Source organism: Lathamus discolor, chromosome 2, assembly GCF_037157495.1.
Source record: "Lathamus discolor isolate bLatDis1 chromosome 2, bLatDis1.hap1, whole genome shotgun sequence".
Lineage (NCBI taxonomy): Eukaryota > Metazoa > Chordata > Aves > Psittaciformes > Psittacidae > Lathamus > Lathamus discolor.
In genome coordinates, this window is record NC_088885.1 from 97,420,876 (window position 1) to 97,441,615 (window position 20,740).

A 20,740-nucleotide genomic window follows, 5' to 3' on the forward strand; every position below is an offset into this window, starting at 1 on the left:
GATAAAGAGAAAAGACTGCTGTTAACCCGGTTTGAAGGGAATCTGGAAAATTTCAGGCTGATAAGCCTCAGCTGGTCCCTGGGAAGATCATGCAGCCCATTGCTTGGAATTAGTATGGGAACATGTAAAGGACCTGCAGGTAATCAGGAACAAACTAGCATGTATATAAAAGCAAATCATGCTTTACCAACGTGATAGCCCTCTTTGACAAATGACAGATGGCTGCATGGACAAGGGGAGAGTGTCTGACACTACACTTCAGTAATAAAGCTTTGTGCCATGATCCAGTTGCAGTTTTCATTCTGCTTTAAGGAGTGTCCGAATTGAGAAGCAAGACATCAACAAAGGTAGAACTGAATCTGAAAATCCAGTGAAAGCAAACTAGCTTAACTGGCGGGTTAAGCAGTATCGAGGACGTAGTAGTGTCATAGCTTTTTAGCCTGACTCGTAACTCCTGAAATATAAACTGATAAAACTAATGATAAATGGGAATGTTGCTTTGCCAGCATACAGTCGTTTCAGGCAAACAGTTTCTGAAAGAGCTGAAAATACGCAGTGAGAGACCTATGGATCAAATAAATATTTCTGATGTAAATGTTGTAGCACACCAGTGTGCTCAGATCTTCTGGTGAAATACTCTTGGCAAATCACAGTATTGCAGTTTATTGTAATTGAATTGTATCTGATACTAAAGCCAACTTAGTCAAGACTGGAAAGAGTAAGTTTCTGGGGGCTTTGTTGTTTTGTATGTGTGTCCACCATCCCCCACACTACCACCCCACCTCCCAACTAATTTTCCTTCTCTTTTTAGAAGTCGAAGTAAAGTTTTGTCTCGTTGGTTGGCTGGCTTACCTCAGCAACTCGCTCTGCTTGGCTTGAGAAACCCTGAGCTTTCGAATCAGCTGATTGATATAATTCATTCTGCTGCTTCTCGTTCAAACAAGGAATTACTACAAAGTTTACAAGCCACTGCTGCTCGAATATATGGTAAACTTTTATGCTACAGCATGATGAGCATTGTCTGTTGCCTGGCGGGGAAGTTGCACTAGGTGGAAAATGCTGGTGTTTCTCTCCTAGGTGAATGTAAAGTCTGTGCATGTGGGGCAGGGGTGGAGATTGGGTCAGTCCCTTATTATAAAGGTTAAACTTAAGTCATAGAATGGTTTGGGTTGGAGAGGATCTTAAGCTCATCCAGTTCCAACCCCCCTGCCATGGGCAGGAACGCCTTCCACTAGACGAGGTTGTTCCAAGCCCCATCCAACCTGGCCTTGAACACTGTCAGGGATGGGGCAGTTGCAGCTTCTCTGGGCAACCTGTGCCAGTGCCTCATCACCCTCATAGTGAAGAATTTCTTATATCCAACTTAAATCTCCCTTGTTAACTGATTATATGTATGCAGGTTAATAAAGAATAAAACTACATGTGTCATTTCCTAAATGCTAGTAACAAGATTAAAATCTTCAGGTTAGTGGGACTTTAATCTGATAGACTAAGAAGCTTCAGGTTTTGTGAAAGCTGCTTTTGGTAGTATTGATTCTCCTTGGGTTTTTCTTTTTTATCCCATTTCATCATCCCTTCCTCCTCCCCCCCCCCCCCCCCCCCCCCCCAGTGTTATATTCTCCTTCCTTCAGCAAGCACTGTAGGTTCTTAACTAAATAAGAATAGCTAGAAAAGAAGAGGGATGATGGTGGTGCATTGCATGAGGCGCTGACCCTGTGGAAGTGTTGGGAATGGCAGTAGGTTGTGTGTTTAGCTTTTGACTGTGTGTGTGCCGGCAGATCCGCTGGAGGGCACGCTGGTGCTGCTGCCGGCCGAGGCGCAGCGGCGGCTGGTGCAGCTCGTGTACTTCCTGCCTTGCCTGCCCGCCAGCCTGCTCGCCGGCCTCAGCCGCTGCTGTATCATGGGCAGGATGTCCTCCGAACTGGCCGCCACGCTCATCGGGATCCTGCGCATGAGGTACGGCGACGCGCTGCAGTTTGTGCTGCAAAATAAGCCAACCAGTACCCCCTCCCCGTCCCGTTAATAAAATCGTATCAGTTAAATGGAAGGCTGCATTGTATTGATGCACCCTCTACCCACTGGTGGGCTTTCTGCTGCCACCGACTGCAGCTTTTTCTTGTAAATACTTTGATGTGACACTGTTGATAGTGGAAACTAACCAGCCCAAATGTATTCTTGTGTTCTGCTTGCTTTCGGATTTTTAAAACTTGCTTTTCCTCTAATTCATAGAATCACAGAATAGTTAGGGTTGGAAAGGACCTTAAGATTATCCAGTTCCAACACCCCTGCCATAGGCAGGGACACCTCCCAATAAGCCAGGTTGTTCAAGGCCCTTGTCCAACCCTAATTACCGCACTTAAACAGCCATATCATAGTTGCTAGGCAAGTGTCTTGTTAGAAATTTTTCACACTCTTGTTGGTTTTGTCCTAGCTTGAAAGACCATTAAGTTTTCATCTGAATTCAGGGGGAGAGGTCGCTGTTCACTGAAATGAGTGGAGGGCTTGCTAGGATTTCACAAGAGTGTTTTGCGTTGCTGCTGGAAGAAGTATACATGATTTTTTCCATTGCTTGATATTGTTGAACCTTGGATAAATAAGTAGGGATTAATCTTACATGCATTATGCTTAAATTGATTTTTGTTTTTAAGGTTTTCTGGAACTTAATTTTTTATTTAAATATGATAAAACACAGTGCACTGTCAAATGCAGACCTGTATTTGCTGTATATATCATGTATACAGACATATTGGCTGTATAATGTCTGAGTAAGATGATTAACATATGAAATGATGGTGACGGAAATTCATAATATCCCATGTATAATGCAATACCACTATAAAAATGAAATTCTAGGTTTGGGAAGGTGGATCTCAAATTTTATTTTTAAGAAAGAAAAGTTTTCTGCCATATATTGGGAATTCAGCGGCAAACCATACCCGGGTCAGAGACAGTCACTGTGAGAACTGAAGTCAGTAAGAAGCACTCAGGAGCTTATTTTGTTGTTAGATCTTAGCAAATTTTCAGTGTGGGAGTCTTTTATAGTAATAGCATAACTTTTCTAGAGATTGTGAGAAAGCTGCAGGTGGGTTGTAGGCATTTGATCTTTTTGGCAGAAGATGCCAGAGGCAACTGGAGAGCAGTGTTCATAACAGAAGTGTGTTACATCCTGACAACAGAGGAGGAGTAGTAACTTCTTATTTTTTAGAGATGCAAAGAAAGTATTTTAATTTATGGCATTTGGAACGGATTTTAAACTAAATTGGATTAAAAGATTGTGGATTATCTACCCAAGAAGTCAACCTAAAATAACTAGATGAAGAAAAAGTACTAATGCAGTTATACTAGTGCAGTTTTTCTTGTGTCGCTAAGTCCTAACAGTCCTCTTTTTTCTGTGAGATTGCAAGTTCTGGTGAAACTTGGACAAGAGATGTTTCTCTTGAGTAGGTGTTGTTTTTCTTTGATAACACTGTACCACCTCATTGAGAGGGATCAGTGTTAAACACAGGAATTTGCAGTCTTCTTTAGAAACACAGCTGAAAATATTGCAAATCCTTGGCAAGATTAAAATGAGTCTTTTACAGACAAAGTGAATGCAACAGTATTGAAAAACACTTTCACCTTTATAGCAAACTTAAACTTGTAGAAGTTTTAAATGGCTTACCTATGATACATTTTTTTTTAGCTGTGGCTCAGTTTCTTAATACATAGGTGAAATTTGTTTTGTGAACGATTTTTTTTCTTTTCCCCTTATTGTCATGACCATGGACTTTTTTAATCCTAAAACCTTTATCCTAGCATGGCTTAAAAAATCAGAGAATTGAGATGAAGTCAGAAATGCTAATACCTGCTGAGGGGGATGTCAGGAAAAAAGTCGCTTTGGCAACTTAAGATGCAAAGTTAGGGAGATAAGTAACAAGATTAATTTCTCAAGAACAAAAGAGTCTGATACATCTTTTTCCTTGGAAAAGAAATTGTACAGTTAAGGAGACATTAGTAGATTTTCTAGATGTGAACCTTAGCTCGGCTTTATGAGTTTCATAACCTGTCATTGCACACAGGATACATGAACTAATTTTGCATCTCTTATCAGAAAAGCCAAGCTGGATTATTGTGTCGAGTTCTGTGGATGATGATGTGAGCAAACTGGATTGAGTTTAAAGGAGAGCAGATAAAAAAAAAAAAATGATAGTAAATTGTGATAGTGGGGGATAATTCACAAATAGGTATTGTTAAGGCAAATAAGGCTGGAAAGAAGGGGGAACCATGTGTGTAAAAGGCTGTTGAAAATGAATGGGAGAGTGCAGTTTTATCAGGATTATAAATAATAGAATTATAAATACAGTTTTTCTCAATGTCAGAAAACGCTTGGTTTGAGTGTTAGCAAAATTTGCTTGAAACAGAGATACATACTGCAATAGGCTGTGTAAGAAGGGGGTATAAATATACTAAGTATATTTATATATTATATATTTATATTTAAGTATATTTATATATTATATATTTATATATATTTATAATATACTAAGTATATTTATACTGTATAATATACTGGAGGTACCTAAAAACAGGTTGAACAAAAGTATATCATGAATGGAAGTAGATGGAAGAATGGAAGTAAGTCTTGGAAGTAGATGGACTAGGTAACTTCTGGTAGTCATTTACAACTCTTCTGATGCTCAGTTAAACATCCAAGGTTTTGAAATGAATGGTACTGTAACAAGATGTATATAATTTCATATCTTGTTCTGTGTCACAGTCTGGTTCATGGGGCGCTTTCTGTAGTTTTAGATGCTGATTGTTTTGCACAGAGAAACCGATAGAAATCAGTCTGTGGGGAGATGCCGTTCGTGAGTCAAGCCGATGTTGTCAGTAGATGGCACTGTTTTTCTTCCAATACATTCATGTTCTGTTTGGTATGGGGGGAGTTCTCATAATTTTTTTCTATGCCACCTGCTTATCTGTAATGCTTTAAATAGATTGCATTCAGGAGCATCAGAGGCTCACTGCTGTATTCGGTACTTGTTCTTAATATCTTTAAAAGCTTTTATTTTTGCATTATTCTTGACTGGCAGAGCATGTACGTTTTCACGTGCATTTGAGAATGCACATACATACCCATATATGCCAGGGAGAAGCTACATTAAGCTGGGTTTGATGAGAGTGCGTATGGATAATAAGACTGTTTCAATTATTCCAGGAACAATCATTATAACCTCGATGAACTCGTAGCTTTTTGTGTGTGTATAAACTATGGAAGTAGATAGCAAATGTATCCAGATGGCTTAAACCACAGCCCTGTGATGATATCAGGTGGTAAGATTAAATTGTAATTATTGCATGTTAACTTTCAGAATGTCTTGTAGATTAGAACTGAATTTTGAAGACATTCAGTGGTTTCTGCTTCTTACTTTTGCAATGTTAAGGTGAGTAGCCATGTGGTCTGCAGGAGCCTGTTAAGTGAGCCATGGTGGACTCTGTATGCTGAGAATGAAGATGATGTTTACACTGTTTTCAGATGTATAATGGGAAGGTTTCTGAGCCTGACAGAGGCTGTTAAATTATTAGGATGGTTCCTGTCATGGTTTGGTCTATACTCGCTAAAGCTTTACCGATTAGCACAGCCCAAGGACTGTTCTGAAAAGAAAGCTGCAATGCAGATACCCCATTTTGGATACTGGTATGAACATGGCCAGATTTACAATAATTGATCTCTGTGCCAGTGAACAGACGTTGCTGTTGTTTGGGTCGCTGGGACATCTAGAGCTGGTGTGTTTCAGGTGAAACTGAGGGACACAAGTTGTCCTGACGGAATTTCCCTGCTGTTCTCCTCTGATGCCTGGTGTAGAGAGTATAATCCCTCTACACCCTGCTTTCTGTACTTGCAGGGCACAGGGCTACTTCAGAATGGGTTCTAAAGAGCTAGCAAGGCATATGCTTATCTGTTTTTCTTTTGAGTACCCTTTGGAAGACTGGCTTTGAGGCAAATCTTTTTGTCAAATATGGAAATGTATTAAATGTTGTGAACTCACCGTTCCTGTATGTGGTAGATTGTCTTGTTTGCCTTACAAAAAGGAAATCTGGTGCTTACGTGCCAAAATCTGTACTGTAACAGTTGCAGAGGAGCATTACTTGTCACGCTCAGTGGTTTTGGTTGCTACTTCTTTATGACTTTGGGGTGATTGAATAGTGGGTTTTCTTGCAAATGCAGTTTTGGGTTTTTTCCTTCCCTTTTGCATAAAGTAGGGTGCATCAGATGATTAATACATAATCTGAGTACGTCCTGTGACGTATTCTGTTCTATGAAATATGGATTAAGAAATGGAGATTGAGAATTGTGATCAAATACATAAACTGAGAAGTTAGATTGCTGGGTGAAGTTCTCTTAATATGTCTTGAGGTACAAATAAGGAAAACCTATTCAGTGTACTTGCATAAATGCAATTTGTTTATGTGCTCTTTTTCAGCATAATTACTTCAATTCATGTGCCTTATTCATGCACAACAGTTACGATTTTAGACTTTTTTTATCCATTGGAACAGTGTGGCTGGAAATTATTTCATTGTAATAGAAAAGTGGACAGATAGTATTTCACTGCCTAGATAAAAAACAATGGGATTTAATTTATGGCATTTCTCTCTTGAAGTAGGGTCTCCATAAATGAGCTCTCCAATGGCTTCAAACAGCCATTTCTTACTCTTGTGGGTCACTTTCCCTGCTGGAGTCTTGCAAAGAGTTGTTGTTCCTGTTGTAGAAACAGAGAAGGGTGAGGACCATATAAATGAAAGTTGAGTGCTCTCTCACAGCAAGACATAAATTGTGTGGGAGTTCCAAGGCTTCACAGGTTTCAGAGCTCTTGGGGTGGCTTGCATTCTGCTTGTCTTAACTGTAAATGGACTCTTAAGAGATAGGGACTTTCCAGACAATAATAAGGGAACTCAGCTGATGTCTGACCATGCAGCCAGACATGCTTGTTTGTTCCTGCTATCCTTGGGAATCTAGTGCTTAGGAAGAGCTGGAATAGACATTTAATGCCCGTTTGGTATAAGGTGTGAAATTCTGTGACCCTGAATATACTGCTCAGAGATGTTTCAGGGTCATAATAAACTTTAAAATTTTCTATAGCTGTTTCCTTTGTAAGTAAATACTACTTTTATTTATTCATCCTAGTTGTGATCCGCAGTCTTTGACAGTATAGCTTGAGGAGGCACAGTGAGAGAGCAAAATGTATGTAACGAAAAGCCTGTGTACTACTTCATTAAAGACTTTTTGAACGTGTTATAGACAAGAAAAAGGAAAACATTATATTCCCAAAAAGCATTTCAAGATAGAGAAAACATGCAGAGCATATGTTAACCTGTTATTGACCTCATAGCAGCCCTCCAATATCTGAAGGGGGCCTCTAGAAATGCTGGGGAGGGAATCTTTGTTAGGGACTGTAGTGATAGGACAAGGAGTAATGGATTAAAACTTAAACAGAGGAAGTTTAGACTGGATATAAGGAGGAAATTCTTCACTGTGAGGGTGGTGAGGCACCGGAATGTGTTGCCCAAGGATATTGTGATTGCTCCATCCCTGGCAGTGTTCAAGGCCAGGTTGGATGAAGCCTTGGATGGCATGGTTTAGTGTGAGGTGTCCCTGCCCATGGCAGGGGGATTGGAACTTGATGATCTTAAGTCCTTTCCAACCCTAACTATTCTATGATTCTGTGAAAGACATACATATATAGTAAGGTATAGTAATTATAAATAGGTTGCTGAGGAAAATTCAAGAATAGTAAGGTCTGTATTCACCATGAAGTGCTTTTCCTGGTTGTGTTTTCACACCCCCTCAATTTAGAAACAAAAATGGAAGAGGAAAGCATTAAAAAGGTAACAAAAATGCTTAAGGCAATATTCAATATCATCTAAAAAGAAGAGTGCGCTCCCAAAATGCTGGTATTCCCCTGACTGGGTGCTCCTGATGATGAAGGGCAAAAGCTTTATTTTTTTTCCTTGCTGCAAGGTCAGAAAGGATCCATAGTTCTTAAGAATTGGGTCGTGGGGTGGGTTATGGTGCATTCCTTCATCTGCATCTGGCCAGCAGATTTCCTTTTCCTTGCTCACCCTTATGTAAAGGTGTAGGACTTGAAAGAGGGAGAAGGCTAAGCTTGTGTTTAAGGACACGGCCCTCTAAGTTTGTCCCCAGATGGTTGGTTGTAGTTTGATATTCCTAACCAAGGGGAAAAGAGCTATGTTGCTGCACTTAAAATTGCACGAGTCAGTAAAAGTCTTTTGCTCATTAGTGAATGTTTCTTCCAATTCGTGCTCTCCTTTATAATGTGTAAGCAATTCTTTTCTTCAGACAACCTTTGCAGCCATGGAAAAATGAGTAGCTGACAGGCTTACTTTAACAACGCAAAGCTCAAATTGTTGTTTTCTTAAAATAGGGCTAGTATTTTTCCCCAAATCCCTGGTAATTCCTTGCAGATGTTTATTGTATTTTTTGTATTTCAAATGGAAACATTTGATCCTTCAAAAGAGATAATGAAAGTTAAAACAAGAAACCCCTCACACTAACAAACCATTGCCTACGTATGGTAACCTATTAAAGGAAAAGGAAGATGAATACTCCTCGTGTGCTCTCAGAGTTTAGGTTCAGGACCTGTGCTACATGGAACTAAGTTGGTGTGAATGATGAGGTGGGTACAGGGCTAGAGAATTATTCAAATTATTTTAAGTGATTTCAACATCAGTTTGTGGCAGTATTGGTTTCCTGTCTCTTCAAGAGCTGGTATGAAAACTGAGAGTGCTGATCCTTGTTAAGTGTAACACAAACTGATTTAAGTTAATGCAGGAAGCTGAGTTTATGCTTTATTGCAGTTGCAAGCAGTTGCATTTCAGTTTGACAGAAATTATTTTTCATTAAAGCTAAACAGGAATAAACTATTCCAAAGCTGAGATAAATATTTGCACAGGGCTTTTTAGTGTTTTTAAAGAATGTATTTTACAATAGTGCAATTATATGCCTACATGGGGGGAAAATGTTTTCTATTTTTCTTCCATAAAGGTGCAACAGTACTAGTATAGTACTTGCATGAGGTTTTGTTCCTTCCTTGTACACACACAGTTGCTGAGAATCAGAACATGGGAGTGTATCAGGAAAGACTTTTGTTCAGCACAGTGGCTGATTGATGACAGGGGTAGATTCACAAGTAAACACTTGTATGAATCTTTCTCCTCACTCCTGTTCATACAGGGGTTCATAGGGTATTGTCCTACATATTGGTGGTCCTAGATTGCATAGGAAGACTGATCCTTGCTTCATGTGGTGGAAACAACTTCATTATGATCCTTGTTTGCAGTGTGGTTATTCTAGCTACTGTAGAACTATGCTGCTTATATTTCCCAGGCCTTAAGTGATTTCTTGAGTAGGCAGAAAAAGTTGCCCAGTTGTATCCTGATGAGCTGCAGAACAACAGAATGTGCATCTTGGAAGGTGGTGGTTTGTCATCTTCTGGCTGTAGCTTTGGAAAGAAAAAAAAAGAATTGACTTGATTAGCTGCATGCTGCTATACGAAGTACTTTGGTTTGCTGAATATCCTGAACGTTGTTAGTGGACTTTGTCATCTTTCTTTCTGGGCTGTTCCTGAATAGGCTGTACAGCCTGGTGCCAGCACAGAGCTTGAGATCTTGTGAATCTCCAGTGACGCCTGCCTTCCACTGTATGAGCTGATCAGTTAGTTCTACCTGCCATATCCTGCCTTTAAACCAGTTATCTCTTAATGTAAGGACCTTTGTTCCTACACTGTGGCTCCTTAGTTTCATGGAATCCTTTGGGTTTTTTTTAAGCATTACAGGGCCTTCCATATTCATGTGCATCCATGTGTACATCTAAGAGATATGTAAGGCAAAAATTCTTTTTTCAGGAACCATTCTGTCTGTTCCCAGGAATGACACAGGTACTCCTATGTTGGCTAGTTTTATCTGTTGTTGCAGTGTGTACAGTTTGCCTAGTGCAGGCATTAGAGTAACAGACTTCCGTTATGTGGAACTTTAAAAGCAAAAACCAGCCCCCTCCCCCAGAATACATCATCACATTTGCCACTGCTGGGTGCGCAGGGTCTGGGAAAGCTTTCTGCTCCTGATGTCTTTGAAAAACAATTTATTAGTAGTATCTTAGTAGTTAAAGCACTTGCTGAGAATGAAGAAAATCTGCGTACACAGCCTTCATCTGAGGGGGAGGTTAGAATCATAGAATAGTTAGGGTTGGAAAGGACCTCAAGATCATCTAGTTCCAACCCCCCTGCCATGGGCAGGGACACCTCACACTAAACCATCCCACACAAGGCTTCATCCAACGTGGCCTTGAACACCGCCAGGGATGGAGCACTCACAGCCTCCCTGGGCAACCGATTCCAGTGTCTCACCACCCTAACAGGAAAGAATTTCCTCCTTACATCCAATCTAAACTTCCCCTGTTTAAGTTTTAACCCGTTACCCCTTGTCCTGTCACTACAGTCCCTGATGAAGAGTCCCTCCCCAGCATCCCTATAGGCCCCCTTCAGGCACTGGAAGGCTGCTATGAGGTCTCCACGCAGCCTTCTCTTCTCCAGGCTGAACAGCCCCAACTTCCTCAGCCTGTCTTCATACGGGAGGTGCTCCAGTCCCCTGATCATCCTCGTGGCCCTTCTCTGGACTTGTTCCAATGAGGTTGATTTCTTATTTCCTAACAGAGTGACTTGGTCATTGTACTATTCTGAGGAGGTGTACTTAATTTGATAAGATACAAATAGATTATACTTACTGTATTAAATTTTCACGGGGTTGAGGCCTGGAGCGCAGGTAGGGGGGGTTTCAGGAAACGGGTGAATCAGCTGGTGGTTGTGCCTATGACTATTTACATGCTCTGTGTGGAACACAAGTATCAGTGGAACAAACAGAGGGGAAACTCCGTTTAGAATGATTGTTTTTTTTTAACACAGCATTAAAGAAACAATTGTGGGAGGTCTTGGTTGAAATCTGATCAATGGTTGATAAATTTAAATTAGGGTCACCTGCCACAATCTTAAGTTCGGTTTCTCAGGCTGTTCTCTTGCAAAGGTTAATATAATTCTGTAAAGCTTTAGGAGCATCCTGTGCTAGAATATTACCTGTTACGGTGGTGGAAGCACTTTCCTGGAAGGTGAAAGAATTGGATTTTAGTTTCGTTAAACAGAAACCCCGGACCCTTGATCTTACAGTTCCTGAGTTCTGTAACCTTCGCATTTATGAACTCAAGGGTGGTAGTATCAGTGCCTCAGAAGAACTGTGACTCTTGCATTTGCTTTTTCTTCTTCTATTTTGAAAATACTTAAAAGCAGAACTCGTGTGTTTGTGGGGAGCTGCGATTCCTTACGCTTTTTAAAATCCGATAACAGCAAATTCAAAATCCCAACCCAAATTGCAATAAATTTGCAGTGCTCAGTAGGTGTGTTGCACTCTGAGGTGGAACTTGAGCAGTGTGTTTTACAGGAGGAAGGTTGAGGGATAGTTTCTGAAATTATTCCCAGCAAGGTAAGTCAAGAGTTCTACCAGAGACCCCTAAATTACCCAGACACCTTATGACTACATAGGTCAAAACCAACACTCTAAACCCGAACCAGAAATCAGTTGGTAGCTAGTTTAGGTCAGAAAGCACAAAGATAATAGTCTGTGGCTGAGAAATAACCACTTGTGCACAAACTGCTGTTGTTTTGTTTTGCAACTGTGTGATACAGCCCAACCTGGAAACAACAACAGTGTGAACAAAAGCCGTGAGGTCTGGCTGGAGTCAAAAGTTAGCAGCAAGTGATAAAAGGAACGCATTGCCAGTTGCGGCGACTGAGAAATATTTGCTATGCTAATGGCAAGAGAAGCAGTGATTTTTGAGTTAATTAGATTCAGCTTTTCTTTCAATACCATTTGGCGTGCAGAGCAGGTTACCTAAAGGTGCAGTTCTGAAGTACCTCGGTAGAGAGGCTTTCGTGGAGAGCAGGTAACCTTATGGAAATGACAACATGTAATTCATCATAGTTAATGTGGGTTTGGACTAGCTGACTGGAGAGGTCTTGCTCACATGCAGTTTGATAACAGGTTCCCTTTGTCAGTAAAAATGTATTCAAAAAAGGGAGGTTATAATACACTTATCACCTCTCCTCCACCTATAAATCAGATACTTTTTAGTTAAACGTCTAACATGTAATTTACAAGTATCTTGAAAACATATTTTTAAAGTGCACATGGTTCTTAATTATCCATGGTAGTCTTAATATATTAAGTAAAAATTCTGGAATCATTTATAATGAATTTGTAGTACATTAGGATCTGTTCTAGAATTAAGGTTTTGCTTTCTGCTTTTTATGTCTGATTTCGTTTAGCGTGAACCTCAAAATTGAGCAGCTTTAACTACCTTATACAGGCATTTGTGTTCTAAGGTAATTGAGGCATTGATAATTGATTAGACTGGTATTTAAACAAACTTCTGTGCTGTAAAACTGCTGCTTGTATTTGTAATATTAGAAGGACATTGGTCTTGGTCTTCTTGAGTTCATGTTAAGTTCTTGCATCCACTATTAGGAATTCGACACATCTGCTAACTGTTGCATGGAAAATATTTTTATATCTTATTATTTCAAAGCAGATTCTGACAAGCTTTGTCATGCAAGTCCCTACTCCTTGAATTTGGGCTTGTTGCAAGTTCTTTCCATGTTATGTGTCTTCCTGCCCGAGGTATATGGATCCGATTCTTCCGTGAATATTCACCTTATGCGGAGAAATAGGTTGCAAGACCTCTTGCTGATTTAGTTATGTATGAAATCTCTTTGATGCTATAATGAATCAGACTGGGACCTCCTCAGAAGGAGGGAAGAAAGTCTCCTGAAAGAAGACTAGTGTCTATGGCCAAGGGATTAATTTCTGGAAAACTCAATGTCAGTAGCCAAGTGGCAGCCTTATGAATGGAGAGAGACTACAGGTTAAGAAAAGGAAGCAGTGAGGCAGGCCTCGAGGAGGACTGAAACTAGAAGGGACTATGCAGAGCTGCCTGCACTGTGAAGTCGCTAGGTCATCTGAAATATGCCTGGAAAGAAGGATTTGCCATTGAAGATACAGTGTGAAGTTGGGAGCTTTATTTAATAAAGCCTTCCGTTGTTCTTCCCCTCTCCCCCTTGGAATTAATTATTCCACATGATAGTCTGATTAAGTCCTGATTTTTATTTTTTTTTTCCCTTTAAAGGAATTCTGAAATTCTTTTTCTTTTTTCTTTCGAGTAGCTCCAGACATGTGCATACTCTAGCTGTCATTATTGTGGATGCTGAAATATTGTGGATGGATTTTCATGGGGTGGCAAAATTTATGTGCCTGACACAAGGTATTCCAAATTTGATTTTTTTTTTTTTAATTTTTTTTTTTTTTTTTTTTGCTCCCAAAACATGGAGCTGTAAAAAAAATTTCCTGCAAAACAAGCTTTCCAGAATTTTGTTACCCATGAGCTAAGCCCTTTTGGCTGTTAGTGGGGAGGAATTGGGGAAAAAACTGATCTGAGGCAGATAGCTGGCTTGGAAAATTGCGTTCATAAGCTTTGAAGTTTCGCAAGATTGTAAGAGCAGAAATCTCTTACAGCGAAGATCCATAGTCTGCAGCGCAAGTGCCAAGAGCAGCATATAAGTAAATCTGAATAATATGCGTTTTGCATAATGGGATGTAGGTCTGAACTGCAGCCTTTTGAGGGAAGTGTGTGTGAGGTGTACTTGTTCCCGGCTCCTGGCTTTCTCCTGCTTCTACACCAATACACAGGCAAGACCCTGCTGTTAGGTGGTCAGCGGTGTCTATTTGCTTCTAGTTCCCACTGCTTCTAATTTGAGAAACAGAATGCTTCATTTCTTACAGATTGCTCCTAGAAAGGGAAGTGTCAGGCAGCTTTGGTAATGGGTTTGCTCTTGTCTTTGCATATTGCTCCTTTTTGTGTTGTAAATCTCGAAGCAAGTTTTTAATGTAGTTCTGTGTTTAACAGCTTTAGCTACTCTGAAATAAATGCCAAGACTGTTTTTAAATGGGATCTCTTGTTCATGTAAAGAGCTGTATTAAAAGTAGTGGATATAATGAAAAATACAGCCCAGCTTTGTAATGTAATGACTTCCACCAGATAAGGAAAATGAAACTAATTTAATTTACGGTGTATTGGCTGTTGTCACTATATTAAAGGTTATACTAGTATTTCTGAAAAGTTGGTATCTCAAGTAATTTAATGAACTTAACAACCTAAGCCCATGTAGGGTTACAAAGTTCAGTTATCACTTGTCTTGAAAAGAGCAAGTTCTGGGTTTGAAGCCATTTAAAATGCTGTTCTACCAGCAGCAGTTAGAAACAGCAATGCTAAAATTAACAATTTAGTCATGCTAATTGATTGTATTGTGCAGGTAGGTTGTGAATTCTTAATTATATGGTTTTTAATAAACTATCTGCTGTTGGTTTTGTGTAGATCATCCTTTGCAGGCTGGAAGTGCCAAGTGCAGGATAATTCAGTGAATGATGTGGACTATTTCAGCTTCTTGTTTTCAACCCTTATAGGTAATCCATGTGAATGTCATAATCCAGAATTAACAAACTGAAGTCTGTTTTGATAGTCAATTACTGGATTTAATGTAGAATAAATGGTGTAGTAAGTACTTCTTGAACGTAATTCTTATCTTGCTATGTATTTTTGATGTGAGATACCCTTTTTTTTTTTCTTTTGGTCTGATTTTTGACACCCTGTTTTTACACTTTGCAAATATTCAGCCCAAATGGCATACTTTTTTTCTTCATTCTAGCAACTTTCTGTAGCAAGTATGAGGAAAACCTGAATTCAACATTAGACACAAGAGTTTTTTTCTCTAGATTTAGGTAAATGCCTTTTATTGGCTCGTAACAATACACGAGTGCCTCTGGGATTTCCTGTGGACGTGGCTCACGCTATTAAAAACATTCCATCGGAATAAAGTAATACGTTGAAGTGAGCTGCCCAAGGCCAGCATGTGAGCAGAATTACTTCTGCTGCTATATTCTGACTCAGATACAAAAATAGTTGTACTCTGTGGTGATGCAACTTTGGGAAATTACAGTGGTTAAAATGACATAATATTGCTGAGAAATATCCTCCAGCAGTTTCTCCTGTGGAAAAAAGCAAGTGTCTTTTCTTCATCACCCCAGTCACTCATCATGTTCAACTACTTTGCTTTCAAAAATTAAGGCTTTTTTCCTTAAAGCACTGAAGAGAGTGCTTTAGTGGTAACTGAGGAAATGAAAGCAAACCCAAGGTGTCTGTTTTGGAGCAGTAGTCCTGTTTTACTACAGCATCCAATACCTGGCTAGAAATAATTAGCCGAACTAAGTGGTTGGTTTTTTTTAAACCCTGAGGTCATGTTAGAAGGTTACTGAGTTATTGTGAAGACATGGTGAACTGTCTTGTGTTATACTGTCTTGCATATATATATATATGTATGTATTAAAGATGCATACATTGAAAATAACGTCAGCCTCTTACAGTTTTTATATGACATTATAGTTTAAATGGGTATGCCATTGATTTTTTTCAAATACTTGTGTTCTTTCAGAAGCCAGACTTTGCATTTTGATATACCTAATTTAAAATACCAAGCAAGAGTTTTTCCATGAAAAAATGTTATGTAGACATAATTTAAAAGACAGTGTTTGTCAGTGATGCTGTTGAAGTAGAACAGTGCTTGGCTTGTTTTGTGATACTGTTGTACTGCTTCTTTTTCTCCAGGGTTTTCAAGAGAGGAGTTGACTAGTCTCCAGGGCATTAGAGGAAAACCACACATTAGCCAGTCACAGCTTTCACCTGTCCGTCTTTACCTAACTGATCTGGACCAGTTTTTACACCACTGGGCTGTGACAGAGGTAATACATCAACACTAATTCTAAATGACAGCATACAGACTGGGAGTGCTCTCCATCCCTTTTCCACAGATGCCTAAATCTTGTTGTAAGCTGAGTTGAAAAAAGAATGAAAAATAGAATAGCCATCAAACAGCCAACGTTATTCTCCAGCCATCAGATAATATTTGAAGGAAGCAAGCTGCTTCGAAAGGGGAATGTTCAGACATGTATGCAAAACAATCCTCATGGAAAAATGGGTATAAGTCTTGGTGGAAAATTCTGAAATACTAATAAGATTAAGACCAGCAATATGTTTTGGCTTTTAAAAGTACATTAAGTGTAAAATTACCAACTATAAAGAGTTTTTTGAGAAGAAACCCCACTGTTAATTGAAAAGCGCTTGCATTAAATGAGCTTTTAACTTGGAAGTAATGGCATTGGTGATTGTTTAGAATAACTTCTGGTGCTTATTTAATAAAAATTTACTGGGATTAGAAACTTCCCTGTGAATTCACTTAGTGGCAGTGAGCTAGTTTGATTGTAGATAGCTTGTTTGTGCCTTTGGTTCCTGGTTGCAAGTTTGATTTACTTCTCCTAGTGCAGTCTTGCCAGTGGTTTGGTGACATCAAGGAGAGTCAGTGTTTTCAGAAATTTGAAACTTGCTTCTGTTAAAGTTCCTTTTCTTGGGAAAGACCCAAGGTGCTCTCTCAGGTTTGCAGAACTGGATGGCAGTCATTAAGCAAAAAGCTGGGTGTGCCTGGTTAGTAATGAAAGAGCATTTGGACATCCTATAAGCATTGCATTACTTCTGCAGTTATGTATGAGCCTGAAGTCTTTTCTGGAGACTTAAGTTATGAAAGGGAGAATAGGAACAGTAATCCCACATATCAAAGACCTGAAGAGTGATGAGACCTTCTAGGCCCATCTCATTTCTTATACTCTTAACAAAAGGGAGTTTTGGACTGCTCCTTACCTCTAGGCTTGAGGAGATTGGAAGCTTCTCCTCACAAGCATGTTCATAGTTGGAGATACGACCCAGTTCACTAAAAACTTTATCAGGTGCACCTAGCATATGATCAAGAATAATCAGCAAGGATTTACCAAGGGCAGATTGTGCTCAACCGACCTGCTAGCCTTCTGCAGCAAGAGTAAGTTTATCTTGACTTGGGTAAGGTTTTTGATACCGTATCCCGTAACATCCTTGTCAGCATGCTGACAAATATAAATAGGGAAGTGGATTGAAAGCTGCCTGAATGGCCAGGCCAAAGGATTGTGATTGATGGTGCAAAGTCCAGTTGGAGGCAAGTTGCTAGCGATGCAGGGATCAGTACTGGAGGCAGTCAGGAATTTCACAGGGATACTTCTAGTAGAGAAGGTAGTTTCTGCTGAGAGCTCTGCAAGCACCTCTTCTCTCAAAAGAAAATAAACCAAACAGCAACAAACCCCCTGAAACTCAGAGCAGCAGCCTCTGAGGAGAAGAAAATTGCCAGCAGATCAGGAAATCTGAAGCCATGTTTGGGATTTTTTGGTGGAAGCTTTTAGATACTGGTGATTTGTACTTAAGGAGCAATGCTTAAGTGTCCCTTTAAATGATGTTTTGCGTAGCTGTAGAAGTTAGTTAATCTTCATATTTTGTCTAAAAGATATGTTAAATGTGGAAAGCCTGGTTTCTTTTTTGGAGCAATGTCTACTTAAAATGACTTCTGCATTATTAAAGCAAGTTATTTAAAATCACACCCCTGTAGCTGAAATAAATGGGGCTCCAGAATAAATGATTGCAGCCTTAGGGAAGAGGCTTTAGCCTTCGCTCATTTTAACTGTGCCTATAGTGTTTGTTGGTAATATTGTTCACTCCCCTGTAATTGAATTGCTCGGCTAGTATCGGGTGAAATAGTGCCGACAGAAATGAACAGTTTAACAAGGTAACCATGTATACATGGTAATTTCTGTTGTAATATTTGATGTGTGTGATGCTTGAACATCTTGGAGGGGGAAAGCAAATGATAATTTGAAGGTTCTGCTCAAAGTCAAGATTCTGGAGTTATATTAAGCATATAGGTGACCTGAAGAAATAAAATACTCCTCAGAAATTGAAGATATAAGAGCAAACACTAGGGAAGGTTAGCTGCTTTTAAAAGCAGTCTTGAATTCTAAAACCTTGGGGTACATGTAATGCCTTAATTTGTGTCAAAACCTGAGAAGTCTTCTAAGTGAAATAGGCTTGGAAAGGCTGTATCTGCAGTGATGTGCTATGAAAAATTGCAGCACATCAATAAAGATAGCAAGTGAGCGTATGTAAATTAAGAGTCTTTCAAAGACATTTGCCTTGAGACTGAAGAAGTGGTGCTGCAGCGCTGTAGCTTAACTTCAAGCAGAGATTAACACTTCCACAGGCCTACTAAATTCTAAAGACTTAGATTTTGAGTTGAAGTGCCTGTGAGGTTTCAACCTGTCTTTATTGAGATTTCCAGGTTAGATTTACACTGGGGAGAAAAAGCACCTGAGGGTAAATAGTATCCTGCCTAAATGAGAGCTATGCTGTAATTGCTAACCTCTTTAAGGAGGATGAAAAAACCCTGAACCTGTTTGTGTTTTGTAAAACCACCTCGTATCCAAGTTTCATGTTTAGAAATGAAAATATTTTTTCTTGAAAAACAGTGCAAATTCCAAAGAAACAGAAGAGAAATTGTGTAATTTAATGCCTCCTAAAATGAAAGAGGCTCACTTTCAAGGATCTCTTCCATCATTTTCTTAAGACATAAAAAATAAAGAAGTGAATGACACCACCTCCACCCCACAAAAAACCCACCTCAAACCCAAACCAAAAAACCCCCAAACAACCTAATAAAACCTAAACACCAAAACCCAAACTCCCAAGAAACCCAACCTGATCTTCCAGCGTATCTTATGTATCTCGTGACATAGCTGGGAGCTCCCATGTCACTGTGTGTAACTGATGTGAACATCTCCGCAGTTACGGTACATTATGCTGTATATTCAGGTTTTGGCTTGTGATAGCTAAACTAAATTTGCTCAAAAAGGCTTTGTGGAACAAGAGCTAGCTTCTGAAGTCTGCAGTTTTCTGTGTTTTCAAGCCTTTTTGTTTGGGGAACAGGCAGGTGAGTTTGGAGACTTGTACATGAGATGTTCCTTTCACTGTCCTGCACATAGTCTGATGAGGAGGCATCTGTGTGGATGGTGATATTTTATAGCTGTAAAGAAGCTGCAGAGCTGTGAAAGAAGGGCTTCCTACGGCTGCAGAGGATGAAACAAAAGCTGCTTGGGTAGCAAAGATATTTTATGGCGTCCTTTCTTTGAATTTTGTAAGGTGGCTCTGAGAACCAGGCCTTTGCTGTTTCTCAGATACAGCTTTGCTTGCTCCCTGATAGCACGTTCGCTGTTGAACATTATATCGGATTTTGCAGACAAAAGAATAATGTTTTCAGAGAAGCCCGTTGCTTAGTTAGACACTAGGATTGTCTCTAGCACGTGGTTCTCTACCCCTGGCACCAAATCTTGCTGGAACTCAGGTTTAAACACACGATCAGATTGTTGCACAGGAGGTGAGCAGTGGTGATTACTACTCCTGTATGTGTCCAGGAGCAAATAAAGATAACTTCACTTGGTTTAGTTGACTCTCAGTATAGGTGTAACATCAGGCTGCGTGCTACGGCCAAGGAGCCTGCAGATAGGCAACGAACACAGTTCAGCAATTCCAAGATAAGTCTGTATGCTGCAATTACCCTGTTTCTGAGCCAGTAACTGGGCATGAAGTATGTTTTGTAATCCTTCTAAATCTTTAGAAATATATCGCCCATCACGATGCAGGACATATGTTTTTAAGCATTTGTAATTCTTAATCAAGTTTCTGTATTCCTGTCTTGCTGCCCTGAATGTAAAATAAGACTCATGGGGTTTTTTGCCCCCTCTTGCCCACCTCTGTAATGTTCTTTTGCAGACTCTGTTCCTCTGTCTTGCCTTTTTACTTAACCTAGATTTTGGTTTGGTTTATTGTTGCTGTGTGTGGCTTTCATGTGGGGTTTTCTGTGGTGGTGTTTTCTTGGGGTTTTTTCTGGAGTCACTGAATCAGGAATACCTTTCACATCCGCCCCTGTGAGCTTAGCCAAGGCAGACGAACAAAGATCTCTTGTACGCAGCTTTCTCAACAACTCAGGGCACTGTTAATATTGCCCTGTCAAATCAATTTATTTCAGAAGGAGAAGCAGCACCTGTCAAGGGAGTAGTGTCTGATAAGCGAGGGTGCTTCGGGGGAAGCTGGCCCAGCTTCAGACGACAAGCTTCATTGCCTGCCCCATCACCTGAAAACTTCTCGTTTTCTACGCTCTGCAGTAACATGTTACGCTGGATGGAGTCCTGCTCGAAACAGTCATTTATTTCACAAGGGCTTTGGAGTTGACTGCGAACAGCCTGTTACGTTTCGGTTACCTGTGTTTGAGGTGGATGTGGATGTGCATTGAAAAATGTGAAGTTAGGGCGTAGCGTCTGGTTTGTGCCAACTTACTTGTGTAATAAAGTCCCTTCTGCTGGAGTCAGAGCTGTCTTTGGTTGGACCCCACTGAGTGGCTTCCTAAAATCCTTGATCCGTTATCTTTCCTGCTTGCTCTGTCCTCACGCTTGTGTGTGTCTTCAGAGCAAGGTGAGTATTTTTCTTTGAAAAAGAGTACTTTGCAGCATGATGAAGTCAGAAATAATTCGCAGGGTTTCCCTGGAGAGTTACTGGTAAAATATTTCTCTTGAAGCGTTTTAAGTCAAGATTCTGTTACGCTATGGGGAGGAAGCACTGAGTGATTCAGGGAGTGAGAACAGTTAAATAATGGCAAAACGTTACTCTTGGTTCATCATT

At 39.9% G+C, this 20,740-nt stretch overlaps 1 protein-coding gene across 2 annotated transcripts in view; it reads left to right on the forward strand.

The window, feature by feature from the left end:
• Nucleotides 1–20,740, forward strand: part of TEX10 (testis expressed 10) — a 48,674-nt gene that overhangs the window by 19,997 nt on the left and 7,937 nt on the right. The window contains exons 9-12 of one of the 2 annotated variants that reach the window (XM_065667833.1): nt 812–987; nt 1,779–1,956; nt 14,477–14,565; nt 15,764–15,897. In XM_065667833.1, the coding sequence (XP_065523905.1) occupies nt 812–987; nt 1,779–1,956; nt 14,477–14,565; nt 15,764–15,897 (577 nt within the window). The remainder of the gene's footprint in view (nt 1–811; nt 988–1,778; nt 1,957–14,476; nt 14,566–15,763; nt 15,898–20,740) is intronic. The other variant, XM_065667832.1, reaches the window with a different exon arrangement.